The following is a 22,955-nucleotide window of genomic DNA, read 5'->3' on the forward strand; positions in this document are numbered from 1 at the left end:
GTTCAGTTGCATTAATCAGATTTAAAAAGCAAAATTTTTCACCCTGAATCAGCGAAAAAAAGTAAGCAATAATATATCATGAAACCAGAAAAGGGAAAAAAATTTCCTTTCTTTTCATGAAATTATGTTTATAACCATTTCTAGTCTTGACTTGAACATCATCTTGTTACTCATCCAACAAGAGTCACCAGTGATGATGATACTGATGATGATCACTCTTATTGATGATCCTTATTGCTCTTGCTTTTTAAATCACTTTTGTTTTTTTCTGCTGATTCCATGATAAATACATTGTATTCAACTGGGTAAATTCAATATTGAATGTTGAAACAGAAACAAAGAACTCAAAAGACTCGCGCAAAGAGAAACATCAGTCTCTCAATAACATGCAAACTTTACCAGTTTTTATTATATTTTGTTCACTTTCTTCAAATCATTAATCCCATAGTTTATTGATTTTCATCCTTCGCCTTCCCTGTTCAGCACGACATTCACCCTGATTTACAGACAAAACAATGATTCAATCAAACCGATAAAGTGTTCTTATTTTCCATCTCATGGAGTGATAAAATTTTCACTCCCTTGATATAACTCCCAACATAATGACGACAGTTTAACGTCTCTTTTCGAGGAAAACTTGAAAATCTTTCATTCAAATGAACCTTTCAAATTGACAACATTTCGTTCAACAATCAACTGAAAATTGAAACAATTTTCTCCTTCATCTTAACATGAAGTCCAATTCGCTTCTTAGGAATGATAATTATATTAGCAAAAGAAAAACATTTAGCATCATGTGTGATAAATATCATGATAATTGAAACAAATTATCAAAGCATTGAGAAGAAAACAATTTTTCGAGTTTCGTCTTTTGGGAATTTGGTCAAATTACTTTTCAACTCTTTTCATCTTTTCACATGTAAATGTTACGATAAACTTTTAAAGCATGAATTGATGAAAAATTAAACAAAGCAAACCTTTTGGTTAAAGGTTTCATTAAAAATGTAGAAACCAATTTTCATACAAAAACTTTATAATGAAACCTCAAAGATTAACAAGGTTAATCATTTGTTTCACACAGCTTTTCCTAGTCACTCTATTAATCAATTGATTCATGTGCATCCATTTTATGCTCATGAATCTCTAGACAATTTTCAGTTGAAACTTTTGCCAATCCAAATTGGCTTCAAGCCGAAAACATTTACAATCAATGAGAAGAAAAAAAAGCGTGAAAAAGACAAAAAAATGTATTCCAAGCCTTTTCAACAATCCATACAAACGATGCTATTTAAAAAGCATAAGTTGATTAATACAAATTTACACTAATGAGATGAAATGTTGACTGGATTTGATTTGTAAGGGAAATCATGGTGAACTAATGAGAATGGAAACAATTATTAACGATGAAAGCGAAGGAAAAATGATGACAATTTAGTCTGCGATATTTATGTTTTCACTGTCATCTAATTGCGTTAACACGTTAATATTCATATTCATGATTTGATGCGTTTAATGAGCTTGTTCAGCTTTGCTTCAATGGAAATGTTTCACTTTGAGTTTACATTAAAAAACAATTGAAGTAAATTGGGTTCTTTTTTGTTGCCTTTTAAATCAAAAGATTTTTGTATCAATTCAATTGATATTGTGTTTGCTTTAGTTTCACAGCTTTTCTTTGGCAACCTCTTTGTTTGGGTTAAAGTATGCAATTTCAGTGTGTAATCATTGGTAAAAATAGTTAATTGTTTGCCTGGTTGAACAATTTTAATGATTACATTTAAGTTTATCTTTAGTCTAATTGTATGATGATGATAAATAGGGAATCTTGTCTTCTTCTTGTTCGCTAATTTTGAATTACAATCATTTCTAGTCACAATTTGAGGCTCTTTTTGTTCATGTTATTGTCAATCAAGCTGAACAAAACAACATTTGTAAAATGTTTTCTCCTCTGTTTTACATTCAATTTTGGTCGACTTCAAATTATTGCTCATTGCGTTTCATTTTTATTATTGTTAATCATTTTTGCTCATTTTGTGTTACTGTTGTCTGAATGAAGATGGTGAAACTGTTTCGGATTCATGTTAGGAAAAGATGAAGGAGAGGAAACAATCGATTTAACATTGTAAACTAAAATAGAAATGAATTGTTCAAAAGAGGAAAGTTATGATGAAAATGATGAACAGAAAGGCAGTGAGAGGCTGAAAAAAAACGTTGGCAAACTACTTAAGCCTTTTAATATCATTATTTGTATTATCTTGCAACATTGAACCTGGAATGTTGTATTCAATTTTGTTCTAATTATCGATCCTAACAGAATCATTCAATCTTAATATATTTTTTTCTGCCAGTTAACTCAGTTTCCATGAATTCTTTTCCTGCACTCTTTACGGCTCATTTTTTTTCATTGCTCACATCTTTACACTCGCATTGTCAGTAAAACTGCTCATAATTTAACGATGAGCAAAAATTCAGTAATGATTAATGAAACTATTACATTAAAACTATGCAAAAGGTTTACAGTCTAGTTACAATGACTTGACATTAAGGCTGAAGAGAGGGAAAAGTTGATGCATTAGAGTTGGACTTGTAAGACTGACTGAATCGTCTGGTAAGCTCAAAGTCAAATGTCAATAACTCGTAAAAATCAGACTCCAATTTAAGGCAAGTCAAGTTGACAGTCTAAAGCTGCCCAGTGGCAACTAAACTTAGACCCAGATGAAGCCTTACATAAGGTCAAAACAACTTGTTTGGTTAGGGTAAAACTTACGCTAAGACCTGAAGGAGAAGCAAAGTTGATGCAGAAGAGTTGATCAGTCAGGTTGATGCAAAGTCTCTGTTAGGTCCTCTTACAGAGACTAAAGTTGCAACTCCAAAGTTTTATTATTTTAGTGAATAAACTTTTTAGCGATTTTCATGAAGTTGTTGAAATGGTTAATGAAGTATTTTTTATTTCATTGATGCACTTTGCTCATCAATTTGATAAAGGTGGCTGGAAAAATGGACTGTGTTTATAACTGAAGATTTGATTTGGACAGAAAATGTAATGGATAAAAATTAGGGCATTTATTTTGCACTTACTTCTGTTAAATTGGTGAATAAGTAGATGATGAAGTTAGGGATAAGATGATATAAAGGAACAGAAATTGGATAAAATTCAGATATAAAATATCTGTATCAGGGTCGAGAAAAGGGAAGAGAGAATGATAATAATCCATCTAATAAGATGGATTCCTGTGGTGAAATAGATGACCCTTCTGTATGATTTGAGTGAATCAAATAGAATCATCAATTCTTGATTATTGCTTTTTCCTTCTCATCTTTTTCGTCTTCTTCATCATTCTTCTGTTCACAACATGATGTATTCAAACTAACATCATGTTAAACCTTTATGATTCCATCCAAATGTAAGAGGTAAGTTCATTAGAACCAGCTTCTCTTAATCACGACTTTGATATGAAATTCAGATATAGAAGGTAATAATGTTCACTCCCAGCCATTTAATAGCCTCAATATTATCCCAATGAATGAGATAGTTAAGTGACTATTAAACATTTAGTCCTACAAAAGTTGATTATCACAAATTAACGAATCTTTTTGTCAAATTCCTTCCATTGATAACATCGATGAATTAAACTTACGATTGAAACGACTATTCCAGTCAACTTGAATTTGTTACTCTTTAGTCAAATAAAGCTAACAAAATTTTAAATCGAGGAAAGTTAATCCAGTAAACTTGCAAAATTCAGCCAAGTTAATCCTTAGTTGTAATGTGAATAATGATAACGACTATTAAAGAAAGTTCAATTGTAGGCACATTTGTGAACTTAAATAACGCTTAAGGAAAAATGATTCAAAATGAGATAAAAAAAGTTCGATCAAACTTCTAATTTAAACTTTTCTTTAACTTTTTTTTCAGGACGAACTGAGAGTTTCTTTTCTTGAATGCATCAAACAACAAGGTATGTTTGGTCAATCATTAGCCTGCAATTAATTGTTTCAAGCTAACCTTTTTGTCTCATCTGTAGATGAACAAAACAATGCTAAACGTCGAGCGCAAAGTCAAGCCAATTTACTGTAAGTTGAAAAGTAAAATGTTGTAAACATTAATGAACATTTCTCAATGAAACTTTATCATCCTTCAGATGGAACTCACATGGTTATTCTTATGGTCACATTTTATATCCAACAAACTCTAGTCCTTTGAATCAAAATTATGGTAAATATTTTTCCCTACTTTATCATGTTCATGAGGGTTAAAGTGAAGACAAAAGTTAACAAGCGATTTGCGTTTTTATCCTTTCATTGTTGCTCAGTTTTATACTTTTTTTTGTTTCTTTCGTTGATAAAAGAAGTCGACTTGATGAAGTATAATGATGATGATGATGATGATGGCGATGATGATGATTAAGGCTTGGATTGATCTTTTTTTGCTCACCAATGATTATAAGATTAATAAATGTTGATTCAGCGGAAAGCTTATTGTCAGCTTTATTCCAATCTTTCAATCTCAAGTCTCATTATTGATTCTATTGCTTCAGTAATCACTTTTGCTTATTATTAGTATCATCATTATTATGAGATGGAAGACAAAAAAAGCGCAACTTTTTCCCAATGAACATCAACATTAACTCGCGATAACAATCAGATTAGTATTGTATGTATTGTTCAACATTACAAAAGCTGCTTTGTCAGCTTCGTATCATTAGCTTAACCATAAGTTAATCATCAATCGTCATTTTCAACATTTACCCTTTTCCAATCAAAACTGAAGCAAAACAAAAGCAAAGCAAAAATGAAGAGAAAAAAACTGATTTGTTCGTCATGTTTACTCAGGTTGAAATGAAACTGAAAAAAAACTTCTTTTTCCTTTCCAGGTTTTCGTACACAAAGTGAGCTTCTTCAGGCTTCACTATTGAAGTAACAGGGATTGTTAATGGTTCAACCTTGATATTGTTTGGAAACGATTCAAAGGCAACTCAGAGTAAACTTCAGCCGACGAGTTGGTTTCAAGCTGAAAATAAACTGGTAAATTGAATCATTTTCATTATCTTTTCTTTGGTTTTTGATGGACTTTTGTTTCTTATCCGTTTTCATCAGATTTATCGTTTTGAATCGAAGCCAAAGAGTTGTGAAGGAAACGAGAAAAAAGCAGCCAATCAACCATTTGCTTTCCACTCTGTCTTGGTGAATGAAAAATCATCATTTCTGAGGCTAACACAAACACAAACAACAATACTAATAACAAGATAATAAAAAGCAACTGTGATAAATATAATGTATATCTGTATAAATATATCATGTTGTGATAACTTTCACTCCCTTTCCTTTTTTCGCCCTCCGCTCTTTATTCAGAATTTCAAATTCTTCTTTTCGTCAACAAGAATAAATTTTTCTTTTCCTTTCACTTTATTACTTCTTTTACTATTTTTTTTACTTCATTCCTTTCGACTTTATCCTGCTCTTGTAATGATGGCTCAAGATGATGCTCATGATGATCAACATGATCCTTGAGAGACTGATAGCTATTTATTTCCGGTGAATTGTTACATTTTTTTCCGGAATCAACTTGAAGATGAGGGTAATTATTATCATGAAAATAGCCTTAATATTGACGAATGAACAGTAAAAAAACTTTATTTACACTTGAATTGTGAAATGAGAAAATGAAATTTGCTTCATTTTTTTCCTTCTTCATTTAATATCCTTTTAATCGACCTTGTTTCTCTGTCAAACTGTTGAGAAAAGTTCAATTCAATATGACAGGAAATGCTTTGAATGTTTCAATTCGCAAGTTTTCTTATGAAATGGACCAAATAAAGAGTTTGAATGTTTTGAAAAAAGTTTATAAAATTTTTGTTCATTCATTAAACCAACAATCGTAAGTTTATTGAAATTTCACAGTTAACTTTGCGGCTGGACTTATCAAGTTGATCCTAAGAGATAAGCTGCTCTGGGTTGATCAAAAGTAAATAAATCCGCCTTATTTTAAGTCAACATTCACATTTACAAGGAAATACAACTCAAGTTTGTGTTTACATTATGCAACAATTTCCTTTTCGATGAACAAAATTTCGTTGCCAAAACTTTATCACGTTTATTTGAAGAGTCGAGAAATAAAAATCATTATGCAAAATCTTAAAAAACCGATTAGATGGGGTTATCTATCTAATCAGGGTTCCTAGAGTGAATTTCAATGAAAATGAAAAGCTAGTGAAACATAAGATCAAGAGGTCAAGGTGCTATGTAAGATTAAAGGTTATCATGGTACAGAACATCTCAAATGATGTCGATAAACTTGTTCCATATCGGGCGTTACATTGCGTGTGAGAGGTGTGAGATTCATTCAGAATGGCGATAAAACTCCTGATAAGAAAATGAAATGTGCTCCACAGTCGGGGTGAAACAACTTGCTTGGTTGATGCAACAAGATGGACCTTCCAGGTTGATAATGAGCCTTTAGTTAGAGTCAAGGTTTGATTCTGTTTTTGTATCAAAAAAACTGAAAAAAGCAAGTTGAAGTTTGATGGACCAGATGAAACTTTGTCTGAACTTGAATGAATCAAAAATGGGTAATTATCAACTTTTCCGCCATCAAAGTATATTCAACTTATTGACACTTGAGATCAACTGAAGCTCATCATTTTTACTTCCTCTTCATCATCTTTTATATATATCCAAGATAATTTGATAACTTGTTCAATTCAATCAATTTTTTTCCTCTTCTTATTTATACATTAACATCATCCTTACAATCTGATGACCAATTTTTTTTCTTCTGGCTCACATTATCATCCATCTTTGCTCTTTTTTGTGTATTTGTTTTTTTCTTCCTCTTCTCCTTTAGTCTTTACTCTCTTTCAATATCCTTCCTCTGAATCAGAACTGAACATTGAACACTAAAGAAGGCAAAAAAGAAGGAAAAACAAATTTTTTTTCCAATCGATTCAATGAAATATATATTACTGGAAAGTTAACCGACAAAATGGATTCTTATGGACATTTATTATGATAATCCAATGTTATTAAATGTTGTCATCTCTAGACTGGTTGTAAAAAAGGGAAGCAAAGAAGAGAAAAGTTCCAGTTCAGAATTGCGTTGTGACTAAACAGATTAAGAATGTTAGCCTTTTTTGTCCATGCTTGTGAGTCTTGATAAATGTCTTGCTCAAACCTTATAAATATCTTATCAAAAGTCATGAAAAGAGAAAAGAAAAAGGCAGAATAAGAATAGCCTTTCGAATTGAAGGAAACAGAAAAACAATGACAAAAACTATTTGATAAAGAAAAGAGGAAACAAAATAGTAAAAAGAATATTTCTTTTTTTCGATGTTTTTCTTTCATCATCAATTCTAATGGAATAATGGAAACTTAACATGAAAAAAAGCAAGATAAATGGGATAACAATATTTCCAATATCAGGTTAGTTATCAAATGAAAAGATTAAATTCAATATCATCTTGTTATCAAATAAAACCTTGCGCTTGCAATTTACTTGAAATTTGAAGGTAATAAAACTTTACTCCCAGCTACAGTTACTATCAAGATATAAGTCGAAATATGATGAAACAAGATTAACATTATCATTAGCTTTTTTATTGAATTGCAATAGATGAAGCTCCAGACTATCAACGTGAAATAATGAATCAAGTGAGCGGCTAAGTTAGGTTTTGGAGTGAAAACTGGGAGTGAATTTTTTATGCGCTATTTTGTCAAAGTTGATTTACAGGGCTATTCAGCCTCATTTACTTCACGGGGCATCCAATATCTAAAGAAAGAACAATGCTAGGTTACTTATACCTGAACGCTATGCTTTTGAAGAACAATTTTTAGAAGTTTCAAGGTCATTCAAGGTCATTCAAGGCCATTGATTTATCTGACCTCTAAACTACTTCTGAAGGTCATCTTGGTATAGCCCATCCTTTCATCGCTCTAATTTCATCTCAAAGTACCAAAAGTAACTGAAATGAAGATATCATTCACGAAGTATTTATCGCCAGAATTGAATGAAACTTGTGTAACTTCTCAGAGAAGAATGCAAACTTTTATGACATTCATTTTTCAGAGTGAAAAAGTGTATGGAATCTGAAAATGACATCTAGAAGTCGTTTAGAGGTCAAATAAACGGATAAACTTGAATAACCTTGAAACTTCTAAAAAATGTTCTTCAATTCTCAAAAGCATACCGTTCAGATATAAGTAACCTAGCATTTTGGATCAGCATCATTTAGATTTTGGATAAACTCTGAAGTAAATGAAGCTGAATAGCCCTCTACATAGATGGATAAGTGATACAGAGACGAAAAATATTAGCTTTTTAATTCCGCAATTGTTTTTTGAGTAACAATTAAGTCAATAGTTATCTTTTTGTGTATATTTTCAAGCTATTGATAAATATGAACCAATAGCACGGCTTAGTTGGTCACGACCGAGCGCAAAATATATATTTTTGTCATTATCGTCATCTGCTGACGCAACTGAAAACCCTTTTACATCAAGCGCGGATCATATACAAAATATAATAATAGATCACCATGACGAACCTAGAGTGCCACCAAATGAAATGGAAATACGAGAATCGCTTGATTCTTATTGTCATGATTACTACTGTGTTGACATCGACGAAGAGCTTGTAATGCTTACCAACATGGGAATAGACCCCCAGGATCTTCAACTCCAACATTCAAGCCATTGGCTCACATGTACGAATTTCAGTAAAAAATCAATAATGCATATTGTTTGTTTTATAATGCATGAACCTCTTTTTTTGGATTTTTATATTCGGTTTTAAAACTTCATGATTGTTCATTTCTAAGACATTCCTTCCTTTTTACAAGATAGACACTGCATGTAGGCAAATGAATTGTTCAAAAGTGGCGTGAGTTTAACCCGGATACTTCTTTAACTTTGTTATAATAATCTCAAAAACAGTGATTCCTGCGACTAAGTTAATAAGTCTGTAGTTAAAAGCTTAGTTTTCGAGGATGAAAAACAAAGCTCTAGATTATATTGACTAAAGGACAACACATATCTTCGGTATAGCGGTCTTAAAATAGTGTCATTGGTTTGAAAAGTTAATATCTCTGGTAAATGTACGCATTCCTTAAAATCTAGGAATGAAATATTATCAGAAATAAAGAAACTAAATTAACCAAACAAACTTTTATTAAAAGTCTTTTTTGTTTTTAAGATCCTGCATTGATTTAATAGAGTCGTTATCGTATCTGTGAGCTAGTTCAATGAAATAAATGCGGTGAGATATTGTATCATTCTGTAAGGGGTCTACACACTCATTAATCATTTCCCCTTCACAAATTATATCATTGTCCAATTATAACTCTTTACTCATTTACACTAACCTTATTGGTCAAGATGAACAATCTTATCATTCAAATAATTTGTATATAAAGAAATCCTTTTTACTACATCTTAGTCAGTTGTCACTTATAAGTCAGTACACACTCGTCAATCAACAGTCAGTCACTGGTCAATCACTGGTCATTCCTCAATCATTATACTTGATACATTTTTATCCTTACCTTACAGTATTGTACTCAACCTTCCGTATCCTTTTACCTTACTCTGTACTTCCAACCTTCATTCCGATTGGCCCTATTGTGATCAATCTACATTCAAGTTTAAACTTACAATAAACGTGCTCTCTCTAGTTAACCTTATACATCTTAAGTTGTGACTTTATTTGTTGTTAGCTGTGTACACATTTTCCTAAGATAAAGCTTAAAGCCTTGGCTGATCATCCCTCGATCTCGATACACAATCGGTCTTTGCATCGCTTGTGGTTCTTTCACGAACCCTGACCCTAAAAATTCTTTTTCACGTGTTTTAGAAAAAACAAGGATCGCGAATGAATCCTTGGAAAGATTCGCGTATTTCTTCGCAATCAAGTCCGAAAATCCGAAAGTCCGATTTCTCGTAATCCATTGCAGCTAAAAGTTCCGATTTTCGCCATAATTAAATTCGATCTTGAAACAATTTTCTGAATTTGATAAGTTTTCTATTAATTATACGTAAATTGCCCACCACCAAAAACATTTAAACTTTAGATACAAATAAAGATGAACAGAATCTGAGTCAGATGGAAGAGGTGAAAGATTTCCAGTAATGAAAAAGAGAGGAGATAAATTGTGAATAAGATAATTGAATAAAAACTGATTTGATGAAGCGTAAGAGAGAGAAAAAACTGTTCCTATCATCTGAATCATCCATATCATCATTGTCATCATCAGTGTGCTCATCTTTTATTAAACAATCACTTGTTTGTTGGTTTTGGACAAACTTTTTGACATGTAAGTGTCTCATTTGACATCAATAAAAAACCATTGGTCCAAAGCATTATAAATAACAAGTCAAATAAAAAAAGTTGATAAGTTAACATAAAACTAGCAGATCATCATTATTTTTGTATAAATTGCAACAATGGAAGAGAAAGAGAAGGAGGAAAAAAAAGACTCTGTTCAAGAGTAAAATTTGTTCATTCTTCTAGACTCATTTCACCCATACAATTCATGTGTGTTTGTTTAACCATCGTTATCATGCAAAAGGCAAAAAGTCACAAGTAAACAATTGACACCAAACTGGATCCATAAAAAGGTTCAACATTAAAAGTAAACAAAAAAATCCAAATCAACTCAAATGGCTCTATTTATGTAAAAAGTTAAACTTGAAATTGGTTCATCATTGGTTGCAACAACAAAAAGGATTGAGGAAAAAAAAATTTATATCGAGTTGAACATTTGTATCTTGACCATCATCATCATATTCATTGTTGACTGAATAACATTAATTTTGCCTTTGCAACTCCAACTTATCATTCCCAGCAAGTCCAACTTTCAACTTTTACTGACCAAATAGTAACTCGTTTTGCCTCATTTAACCAGCTCATCATTGAACGATTTTTTGTATTATTTTTTCATTCTTCTTCAGGTTCATGATGACTTTTAGTTTTATTGCATTCTTAAGACTTATTATCTCATCACTAATAATCTTAGTTGAATCATAAACCAGTTGACCAATCATTTTATCAATCAGTTTGATAAGCTTAATTTGTGATTCTCATCATCGTTATCTTCATCCCTTTAGATCGTGCCTAAGAATGTTCATGGAAATTCATGCGATTATTCTGCCATATTTCACTCCATTCCCAGTTAGACAATAATCGTCTTTAATCAAGTGAACATTATCGGATAAGGAAGTATATTGACATTTACGATTTGGTTCATTTGAATTGTTCCCTAATTGGATAACAAATGAACTTTTGGTGAACAAATTTCATCCATTGTTCAACAATTATCGCGAGCATGTTTAATCAACTTTTCGTGATTCAGTTGATTATTCATTGAATATGATGAACATGAATAAAGGGGAAAGAAACAAATGATTAGGTTTTATGATGAGTTCATCGCAATTGACTTTAGCCTGTTGGTTGATGATGAATAAGCAAATGGTTTCATGTGGTAATCAAATTTTGAATGCAAGATAATGTAAATGATTCATGAAATGAGAATCATAATCAACATGAATCTGATATTCTGTGATTGGCCATTATCCAAGATTGATGATCAACTCATTGATAGCATTTGTATCTTTTTAGCTACACCAATCAGTTGGTTGACTTAATTTACATTTAGAGATACAAATTTGGTAACGATTATTTTCTGGTGGCAAATGAGTAAAGAGCTGTTTTATTATCATGATTAATTCAGGGAATATTATTATGAAAATATTTATTGACCTTAACATTAATAATGAAGGGTAGAGTTACCCAAAACCAAATTAAATCATTTAATCATTTATCACAAGGTTGATTATTAAGAGTTAAAAATTTTAAACTAAGATTAGAATCCCTTGTGCATTACACATTTTTCATTTTTTGTTTCTCACCAATTTTGTAATCAAAAGACTAAGTCTTTTGTCTTTCTCCATTTTTCTATTTTTCTGTCTAAGACATCTTTCGACAATTGTCTAAATTTGTCTAAATTGATAAATTCTTTTTCCTTTTCCTTTGTTTAAGAAATCGGGTTTCCTTCCGATATAATTGGTATAAATACCAGAAGTTTTTGATTAATTAATTGTCTTTTTCTAGTAATCTTCAACTTATGTTAATTTCATGTTTAAAACAGTCAAGTGAAACACATTTAAAATATAAGTAAAATACAGTACTTTTCTATTCATTAAATTTCCTTTTCTAGTATCCATATCTTTCAAGACTAAGTCTAATCATCGTTCTTGCCCCTGTAAAGCATCGAGAAAATCCAGTTTTCCATCTTTACAATTGATTGTGGTAAAGTGCTTTCTAAGTTTGCCTAAGATAGCCTGTTCGAAGTTCAACAGTTTGGTAATAAAAGACTAAGTCTATGATTCTAGAGTTAAAAGCTAGTGAACTATTGGTAGTTATCCTGATATTGCTTTCCGAGTTATACTGTTCTACCTTAAGCTTATTTTGGTTAGAATTTGGTTTTACCTTTTAAAAGCTTTCTGACTCGTGCCTGTTCAGCTTTAGTAAGCTATACCTGTTCAGATATTTGGTCTAAGACTTAACCTACAACATTCTTTGGTTGAATTTGTGGTTAAGAGAAGATAATCCAACAATAGTCTAAGACTAGTTCCAGTTGAATCTGTGGTGATCCTAAAAGAACCTGAGTATTCAGGATTTGAAAGGCTTGAATAATCTTCTGAGTTTAATAAATTGTGTTTGATTTGTACGCAATTGAAGTGAATTTATTTAATTTAGTAAATTAGTTTAAAACTATGAACTCTTCCTTTCAATTGGCGACCTCGGCAGGATTGCCATTAAATTCCTGTTATGAAATTGACTATTGCTTCGTAGTTAGTGAAGGTGATAAAAGTGAAAAAACTAACAGTGACAAAACTGATCCCAATGATCAGAGTGATAATGTGAATACGTCTAAGACATCAACAACACAGACTCAAACTATGCCAACACCGAAATATTTTATCAAAAATATGGACGTTATTGAAATGAAACTCTACTTGAAGAATTGGAATGTGCGATTCATTGACAACGATGAAATTGTGAAAGAAAAGTTCTACGAGGCAATACAAACCATGTTTGCCCTCGAAAGTGTATTTGATGCAACCGATGAAATGGTTGGTGAGACATGTTTTAACGCTCTTACGAGAAAGACAAGTTTTCCTGATTGGATAAAAGAATTGAGAGCTCAAGGCGTAACTGAAAACGATATTCGAGAGATAATCAAGAAAATGGGTTTCGAACCTACAACGATGATGCTGACTAGTGACGTCTCAATTAGAAAATTGCCGATAGCATCTCCTGCGAAAAGATTACTCGAATCTATGGTTAAGAAATGGGCTAAGCCTACTGAATCAATTGTTACCCGACAAATTATCAACCCTGGTATTGATGTACAAGACATCTTGAACAGAACTTTGCCTGATAACTCTCAACATTCTCAAAGTCCTCATGCCTTAGGCAATAACGCAACGGTAACTCGACAACAGATTGAAGATGCAGATGAAAATGAACATCCTGAAGATGCAGATAGTGATGATGAACCTCGTGCTTTAAATGAAACCGTAGTTTTACCAGTTAATCAAACAATTCAAACAACAGTTCCTAGAACAGAAAAAGTTGAGGAGAAAGCTAAGGCTGAACCTAAAACTTTTGCAAAATGCAAACCAAAGCTACCTAAGCTTCCTGTTTACACTCAAGACGCTATGGATCCTTGGCAATGGTTACAGACAATTAAAAGGATTCTATCTTTGGAACGCTGTCATGATGACGATAAGTTGTATGTTTTGCAGAAAGCTATGGCGTATGATTTCTTGCCCTATGCTAAAATTTTAGATAAAGAAAAGCACACCAGCGAGTCATATATTGCTGCATTGGAAGACAAGCTGAGAAATCCAGCGGTAATTTCACAAGCTACATCTGAGTTTCATCAATGTAAGTGGAATTTTGATTCACACCCTGCTGAATTTATTAGAAAGTTGGAAACGATGGTAATCAAGGTAAAAGGTGAACCGTCACCTCAAGAATTCATACAAGATGTACTGATAAGATTACCAGCAGAAGTCAAAGACTCATTATTTAGGTCCAAATCAGTTCACGATATACAAGATCTAACTGCCGCATTGGTCAACGAGTATAATATTGAGTTGAGAAAACGCTCTGAGCGTAAGGAATCCAACAAAGATAAGAATGAGAAACGAGGAGATGACCGTAAGCATGCTGCCGTTAATGTTAATACTAGTGGATCTAGTGGAGCATCAGCATCCTCATCAAGTCGTACGGGGAAAACACCTTTCAGGTGTTACAATTGTAATAATTTGGGTCATTCATCAAGAGAATGCCGTCAACCCAGAAGGTCTAAGACCAGTGAAATTCCTAGTTCTAACAAGAATGAAGGTCGAACTGAACGGTTTCAACCAGCTCAGTTAAGGATGGCTAATGCACCAACGTTTGGTCAAAGCCAGAGTCAACAAAATTCGAATCAGCCACAGGCTAAAGAATCAGCTAATTTGGTTAGAGAAACTAATATTATCAATGCATACATGGCGAGAGCACCAGCTAAAGATTATTTATTCATGATGAATGAATCCGATGGTAATCAAGAAGTTGAATTGATCACCAAAATTGATCCGTCACCAAGAAACTTTCCGACAGTCAGAATGACTTTATGTTACCCAACGAGGGAAATATTTAAAGTAGGTGATGTGTTACTGGATACTGGCGCTTGTACAAGTTGTATTGATTATCAATTTGCCCAGAAAATGAAAGCCTTCATTATGAAGTCGAATGTTTCAGTTCGGGGTATAATTGCCGATGCCTACCAAACTGTTGAAGGAGCCGCTTATGCTATTTTGAAGCATCCGAAAATGTCTAAGACAAGGATAATCAAGTTCCAGGTAATGAAAGATTTGGAACCAGTGATGGTCTTAGGTAATCGATTCGCCGACGTATATTTTGTTGGAATGGTAAATCATGGAGGTAGATACCAAGTGAATTTACGAGAAAGTGCTGAAAGCGGATGGCTAAGCCCTGAAGTCGCTTTTAGATTTTGCACCGCTGAAGAATCCTGGGGATTGCTTAATGTGCCTGAGATACCCTCTGTTAACACAATTAGTGTCAAAACAGCCGAACAATTGTTACTTGATAGTTTGCCGTATTCACCCTGGATGGATGAAGAATTAAAATCAAACTTTCAATTTCCACAAGTGGAGGTGGACCGACTTCATTATATTCAAGAAATGTCTAAGACACCGGAATTCGAGAATGTAATGCCGATTTATTTGCAAATTGAACAACCTGAACTTCAATTAGCTGAAAGACTTATGAAAAGGATGGATCCTAAATTGAATACTGAAAGACGAAACGAATTGTTAATTGTTCTTATGGAGTTTCAAGAAGTTTTCAGTAAGACTAAGGCTGATATGGGATTAGTTCCTTGGCAGAAATGGCCAATTAAGATTGATATTGGCGATCAGAAGATTCCTCATCAACAACCCTATCCATGCACAATTGAGAAACGACGTGAGTTTCAAAAGATAATTGCCGAATTGATTAAGCATGACATAGTCGAGAAGAGTAATGCTCCTGGAGGATCTCCTGCGATGTTGATTGGTAAACCAGATGGAAGTTTCAGACTATTAAATGATTTGAGAGCCGTCAACAGATTAACTAATGTGATATTTCACCCGATGCCAAGAATTGATGATTGTTTGGAAGCAATCAGAGGAACTAAGTTCTTTAACATGTTTGACCTTTACCAAGGCTATTTTCAAATTGAAATCCCTCCAAGTGAACGAGGTAAAACAGTGTTTTTGACGCCTGATGGTAAATACCAATACAAAAGGTTGCCTATGGGCCTAGCTTGTGCACCTTTCGAGTTTCAGCGACTTATGAACACAGTCCTGAATGGTTTAAATTATACCGAATGTTTGGGGTATTTTGACGATATTCCGGTTATGGGAAAAAGTTGGTCAGAGTTATTGTGTAACACAAGATTAGTGCTCGATCGACTTAGAGACTGGAATCTGAAAATTAAGACTGATAAATGTCAGTTTGGAGTTACCGAATTAGTGTTGTTAGGACATCTTGTCAATGGAGATGGGATTCGACCTGACCCTAACAAAGTTGCTGCATTGAAAAAATTACCGTACCCTACAAGTGTGAAACAACTTCAATCGATAATGGGTTGTTACAACTATTTTTCAAGGTATATTAAGAACTATTCAACTTTGGCTGCGCCTTTGTATAAGTTGATTTCCAAGGAAAGAAAATTCAAGATGCTAAAGCAAGATCATCAAGCGTTAGATGAATTGAAAAGTGCCTTAATCGAGGAAACGATGCTAGTACATTTCGACCCTGAGTTAAAAAAGAAGATCACAGTCGATGCAAGTGATGTAGCAGTGGGAGGAATTTTGCTTCAAGCAGACCCTCATCAAGAAATTCCGAGTGAATTTGAATCAATCAATGATGTTCCAATAGACAAAGTCAAGCATTGGAAGCCTTTATACTTCTTTTCACAGAAGTTAGCAAAACACCAACAGAGTTACTCTGTGTCTGAAAAAGAGTGTTTAGCTGTGTTAGTAGCAATTAAGAAATTCAAGCATTATTTGGATGGATCAGAATTCTTAGTTGAAACCGACCATCATGCATTATGCCAATTGCCGAAATTAAAGTTTAAAAATCAACGAATGGAGAGATGGCAAATCATTCTATCGAGTTTTAAATACAAAGTTATTTACACCAAAGGTGACAAACATGGTCCTGATTGTTTGTCAAGGTATCAAACTGAATGGTCTCCGAAGCTGTTAGACCCTGAAGCCGACTTCATAGAAGATTTGTTTTGGATTAAATTCATCAATTTTGACGAAAGTGAAACTGATGCCGTGATTGCTGAATCTGAAATTAATGAAATCAAGTTACTTGATTCTCTGGTAAAAAGTCAGTTTAAAACTATTTACTATTACCAGACTGATGACAATTGGAATGAAAAGTTGAGAACTGCACAAGTCGAAGACATTGCAATCAGTAAGATTATTCTCTATTTAATTATTGATCCGAAATCAGAACTACACAAAAGTTATCTGATTATGAACAATTTGCTGTTCCGTAAACCAATGTTTGGTCACGACATAAATCGAGTTGTTATAAACGAGAAGATTCTGAAAGAATTATTTCAAGAGGAACATGAATCTCCTCATGGTGGACATTTTGGTGTTGAAAAAACTTATTTGCAAATTGCAAGACGATTTTGGATGGAGAAAATGTATGACAAAGTCAAAGAATTGTGCCAAAATTGTGAAAAATGTTACCTTGGAAAGTCATCTAATGTTACTTATGCTGAACCAAGTTTAAAACCGGTTCCTGAATCAATCTTGGAAAGATTGGAAATGGACGCTCAAGGTCCAATTACGTTTAAGAATGGAGCTAAAAAAGTAATACTGGTTTTGATTGACACTCTATCAAGATTTGTTTATGCGAAACTTTTACCTGATCAAAAGTCTAAGACTGTTATAAAGTTTCTGGATGAATATTTCAGCGAGTTTGGATTTCCTTCAGTAATTCAAACTGATAGAGGGAGAAACTTCCTTTCAGGGGACGTTGAAAATCATATGAAGAAGTTGGGGATAAAACATGAAGTTTCAAACGCATATCATCCTCAAAGTCAAGGAACAGTTGAGAGAATCAACAGAACAATTGCAGAACGTTTACGAACATCAATTATGAATTTAGAAACAATCGACTTAAAGTCATCATTGGAAAATGCTGTCATAGCAATCAACTCATCAGTGCATAAAATCACGAGATTCTCGCCGTATTATTTAGTCTTTGGTAGACAATTAAAGAAACCGATTGATCTACACCTGAACTTGAACTCATCAGTTAACGATACAATTGAAAATTGCCGAAAGTTAGCTCGTGAAAGGCTTTTAAAGCAGCAAACTTATTATCAAGAGAGGATTCAGTCTATGACTAAAAGAAATCCTTTCAAAATTTTGGATTTGTGTTATGTGAAAAACAGTGCACCTTCATTGGGAACGACCAAGAAATTAGTTAACAAATTTTTTGGACCATTTTTTGTTTTGGGAGTAAAACATGGCTCAGTACTTTTACTCAATCCTGAAAATCATGAACGATTTACAAGCAATTTGGAGCTGACAAAACCTCATGTTGGAATTATTCCAGATAAGTTAATTCAATTGAAAAATGAATTGTTAAGAGAAGCTGACTTAGTCAACACACTTGAAGCAGATGATCAAAATGATAATGAACACTTAAGTGAAGCATCTGGAGTTAATCAAGATTTAAATCAAATTGATTTAAATGAATCTAATCAAGTTGGAAATGTTTCTAATTCAAGTCTAAGACTAAGTGCCGCCAATCAAACTTTGCCTGATAGTTTGGAAGTCAATATTAACTCTGATAGTGAAAAATCAACAACAATTGAAAAATCAAATCAAGTTCAAAAGTCAAAAAAGCAGAGAAAAAGAAAGAAACGAAAGTATGTTACTGCTAATCGAGAGATTATGAGAGATAATCCAGTCATTAGTGGTCAAGATGTTGAAAAACTTGGACCAGTAACAAGAAGAAGAAAAATTGTTTCAGTGAACTGGATTAAGTTCGAGAGCTTAAAAACTCTAAAAAGTCTAAGACTAAAAGTGAAAAAGTTTAAAATTAGCGCAATTAAGCATTTGGCTATTTTTCGCGCTCTTAGTGCATTACAGTTGGGGGAGACACTAACTGTCTCACTTTCACTTCTGCCTCTAATTAGTCAAGTTGACATCTTTGATCAGTCATTGTTCTATTCTTTTCCCTTTCAAGTTCATTTTGATTTTTCTAGTTTTAAACTATCTTTTCCTGAAAAGTTCAAACACCAAGTTCAGTCTTTGACTATTTTGTGCAAATTGTTAACTAAATTAACTAAGTTTGTTAATTCAGTTTCATCGAAAAATCCAAATTGTGAGAATTTTCAAAATTCTGTTCCAGCTTTAAGACTAAGTCTGTGCTCATCAAGCTTAAATAAGCTAATTGGTTTCAACCTTGATTCAATCGATCAAGATTCAACAGTGAACTTTGAACAATTAACATTCAGTGAACAATTCAGTGAACAGTTCAACGAAAACCTTTGTTTAAAACAGATTTACTTTTTCATCGAGATGCCGTCATCAGTAGTTTCAACCGCATCTTCATCAAGTTCTGGTTCCTATGCTAGCGCTAATACTGTTATTCAAGATGCAAGATTTGCAATGAGACTTCGAAGACAATTAGCCAAAATTGTCCCTGTGCCGGTCATAGACCTGGAAGCTTCTGAACTTGCTTCAAATTCAAGAGACAACACTAATGCAATGGAAACTGATAATAGTAACAATGTTACTGCTCAATCTGGATGGGATTGGCCAGGAATGGAAGATGATATGAACTCATCTACTAAGACAGTGATTCATTTGGATAATGCGAATGTTCAAGACGCGCTTAATCACTATTATGACCCGTTACCAGAGAAGACAGCCTATGGACTTAGTTCATTTTCAAAGACTTTCACTGATAACAGTCCTTACCCTCCACCAAGCGCAGATCAAGGACGAAGGTATTGTTTATTTCCTGCACCTAAAAGAACTGCAGACCCTCATGAATTTCTGAAGCCAGAATTTTTCATAAACGCAAGAGAAGACGTCAAGAAAGACATTGAAGAATCTGATGCCGATAAAAAATGGTTTAACTCATTCATCAGAGAGAAGATTCAGTTAAATGTTGTCGAAGACAATTTGGATAAAGTTAAATTTGCTACGCTGAGAAAAGGATACACTGCTGCTGAGGTAATCCACCCAAAATTCAACGAGTTTAAAACTATTATTACCTGTATTCTGTGTGAGCAAGTTGCTCTTAACCCAAGAAGTTGCCATCAATGTAACAAAATCTATTGCCTTGGTTGTGCAAAATGGCTTCAAGCTCTGCCAATCGATTTGGAATTGGAAACTGTCAAGCAAGCTGATGGGTTTATGTGTATAAATCAGAACTGTTTAGTGGATTTGCAAACGATGGGATACCCTAAGTTTGGAGAGGTCAAAGACCAGTCTATTGTTCAATTCTATAAAGACGCCAGTTTCAGATGTCATAGAAAATTCTGTGAACAACAACATATCAGTTGTAATATTCTGCATCACTTACAGAAGTGCCGAAGAGGTCCAATTAAGTTCAAATTCGACCGAACTTTGCAGTTGACTTTTATGTCTGGCCCTATTCGAGACGAGCTCAACAAGCGTCCTAAGGACATCAATTCCTTGTTGCCGGTGCATTTGAAAAAGCAAGAGCCCACGAAAACAATTCCTCAAATGTGGCATGAAAGAGCTCTCTGCTATGCATTCCTTATCAAAAGTTACGAGAGGAAAGAAGTCACACCGATTGAAATGCGTACTCAAGCCAATTTTCAACTGAATTATTGGAACAATAAAAAGAGAATGGCTGACCCTACAGAACCTTTGGATGAAGGTGAAGAATGGGCTCTACAGATTGGATTTCCGAGTTGTGCACCTGTTCCTATTCCTGATGTGCCTCGACGATGGCCTATGGCCAGAAATAGCACAATCCCATACTATCTCCTTGCTGAGTCTGAGACTTGGAGACGATGGGCAAAATATGTTGATATTGATGCTGATAGTGTTTCTACAACATCTTCATTGGTACTCTACTCTCATGATCTTAATGATCCAGAGTCACCATTTGTTTTATCTGACCCTTTCGAACGTATGGCTCCAGCAGAAGCGGACTCAGTCCAAGACTGGATAAGGGAAAACTTCCCTAGTTGCAAAAATCCATCAAACATTTATAGAGAGTTAGCAGTTTCTACCAAGGAAAGAACTGTGATAACAAGAAATCGCAAACGCACTCAATTGGCTCAATCTTTCCAGAATCGACCTGAAGCAAACATTCCGCCAATGCTTCAAGAACAACTCAATGCTATCGAAGAAATGTCGGCAACATGCCCTGATAAGGAGTTAACTTTTTCGATTTCTATGTTTAATGTCAGAATCAATGAGAATGGATATTATCGACCTCGACCGTGTTGGATAGCAATCATGGATGCAAACCTGGAAGTGGTATACGAAACTTTCGTTAAGTATCGTGAGATTGACCACGTTGATTCTCGATTCCATGGTTTGACAGTCAAAGACTTGAAATACGCTCGCAACTTGGCTACTGCTAGAGACCAAGTCATCAAATTCTTAGCTTGTGCAAAGAAAGTGGTTGGCTATGGATTAATCAATCATTTGAAAAATTTGGGTCTATCTCGAGATGAAATTAAGGTGTTACACCCAAAGCTCCGAGATATTAATAATTACTATTCACCATACATTGAGCATCCCATGAATATACATGCGATTGCATTTCTTTGGTTTCATGGATACACTCTTCCTGCAAACCCTCACTCTCCAGTGGTCGAAACTACTACGGTAATGAGACTCTATCTTTTGCAATGGAATAAAATTGAACGAATGGCTGAAGTTCATGGTGGAATTCACAACCAGAATTGTCAACAGACTTGTGGCAACCGAGTTACTTCTGGATTGCTGAATGAATTTACCGAAGGCATAGCCAAAGGAGTATGCAAATGGCCAGAGGAGTGGAAGAAAAACCCTCGAAGTATACGAATCCCTGAGTTCAATGATAATTGTATTCTCCCTGATAACGAGATTTTGAAAAGAACTGCTGAACTTTGCAAGCAGGACTCAAAGAAAGTCAAAGGAGATACTCCGCAATCAAGAAACAAGAAAATTGTAGAGATGCTTAAAGCAAAGAGGAGTGCAGAATCATCTGAATCTGAGAATGCCTCAAAGAATCAAAAAGTTATGGACCCCAATGAAAAGTTTCAAACAGTTTGGGAAGATATGAGAAATAAAAAACCGGATGATGGCTCAGCCGCCGCCTCAAGAATGCTACAAGAATTAGATGGATGGAATGAGGAGTAAAATGATTTAATTCAATTCTGGGTTCTTGATCAAGGGTCCGAGGATGTGAAGGGTAGAGTTACCCAAAACCAAATTAAATCATTTAATCATTTATCACAAGGTTGATTATTAAGAGTTAAAAATTTTAAACTAAGATTAGAATCCCTTGTGCATTACACATTTTTCATTTTTTGTTTCTCACCAATTTTGTAATCAAAAGACTAAGTCTTTTGTCTTTCTCCATTTTTCTATTTTTCTGTCTAAGACATCTTTCGACAATTGTCTAAATTTGTCTAAATTGATAAATTCTTTTTCCTTTTCCTTTGTTTAAGAAATCGGGTTTCCTTCCGATATAATTGGTATAAATACCAGAAGTTTTTGATTAATTAATTGTCTTTTTCTAGTAATCTTCAACTTATGTTAATTTCATGTTTAAAACAGTCAAGTGAAACACATTTAAAATATAAGTAAAATACAGTACTTTTCTATTCATTAAATTTCCTTTTCTAGTATCCATATCTTTCAAGACTAAGTCTAATCATCGTTCTTGCCCCTGTAAAGCATCGAGAAAATCCAGTTTTCCATCTTTACAATTGATTGTGGTAAAGTGCTTTCTAAGTTTGCCTAAGATAGCCTGTTCGAAGTTCAACAGTTTGGTAATAAAAGACTAAGTCTATGATTCTAGAGTTAAAAGCTAGTGAACTATTGGTAGTTATCCTGATATTGCTTTCCGAGTTATACTGTTCTACCTTAAGCTTATTTTGGTTAGAATTTGGTTTTACCTTTTAAAAGCTTTCTGACTCGTGCCTGTTCAGCTTTAGTAAGCTATACCTGTTCAGATATTTGGTCTAAGACTTAACCTACAACATTCTTTGGTTGAATTTGTGGTTAAGAGAAGATAATCCAACAATAGTCTAAGACTAGTTCCAGTTGAATCTGTGGTGATCCTAAAAGAACCTGAGTATTCAGGATTTGAAAGGCTTGAATAATCTTCTGAGTTTAATAAA

The 22,955-nt window shown here is 33.7% G+C and overlaps 1 protein-coding gene across 2 annotated transcripts in view; it reads left to right on the forward strand.

The window, feature by feature from the left end:
- LOC107364094 (cell adhesion molecule Dscam1-like) overlaps positions 1–5,401 on the forward strand; it is a 47,573-nt gene extending 42,172 nt beyond the window's left edge. For both annotated transcript variants that reach the window (XM_015931404.3, XM_015931405.3), the window contains exons 13-17: positions 3,914–3,956; positions 4,023–4,071; positions 4,140–4,213; positions 4,872–5,022; positions 5,095–5,401. In XM_015931404.3, the coding sequence (XP_015786890.2) occupies positions 3,914–3,956; positions 4,023–4,071; positions 4,140–4,213; positions 4,872–4,918 (213 nt within the window). In that variant the 3' untranslated portion in view covers positions 4,919–5,022; positions 5,095–5,401. The remainder of the gene's footprint in view (positions 1–3,913; positions 3,957–4,022; positions 4,072–4,139; positions 4,214–4,871; positions 5,023–5,094) is intronic.
- Positions 5,402–22,955: the final 17,554 nt, after the last annotated feature.

This window comes from Tetranychus urticae, chromosome 3 (genome assembly GCF_039701765.1).
Source record: "Tetranychus urticae isolate SD_2017Ah chromosome 3, NJAU_TeUrti_SD_1.0, whole genome shotgun sequence".
Taxonomy (NCBI): domain Eukaryota; kingdom Metazoa; phylum Arthropoda; class Arachnida; order Trombidiformes; family Tetranychidae; genus Tetranychus; species Tetranychus urticae.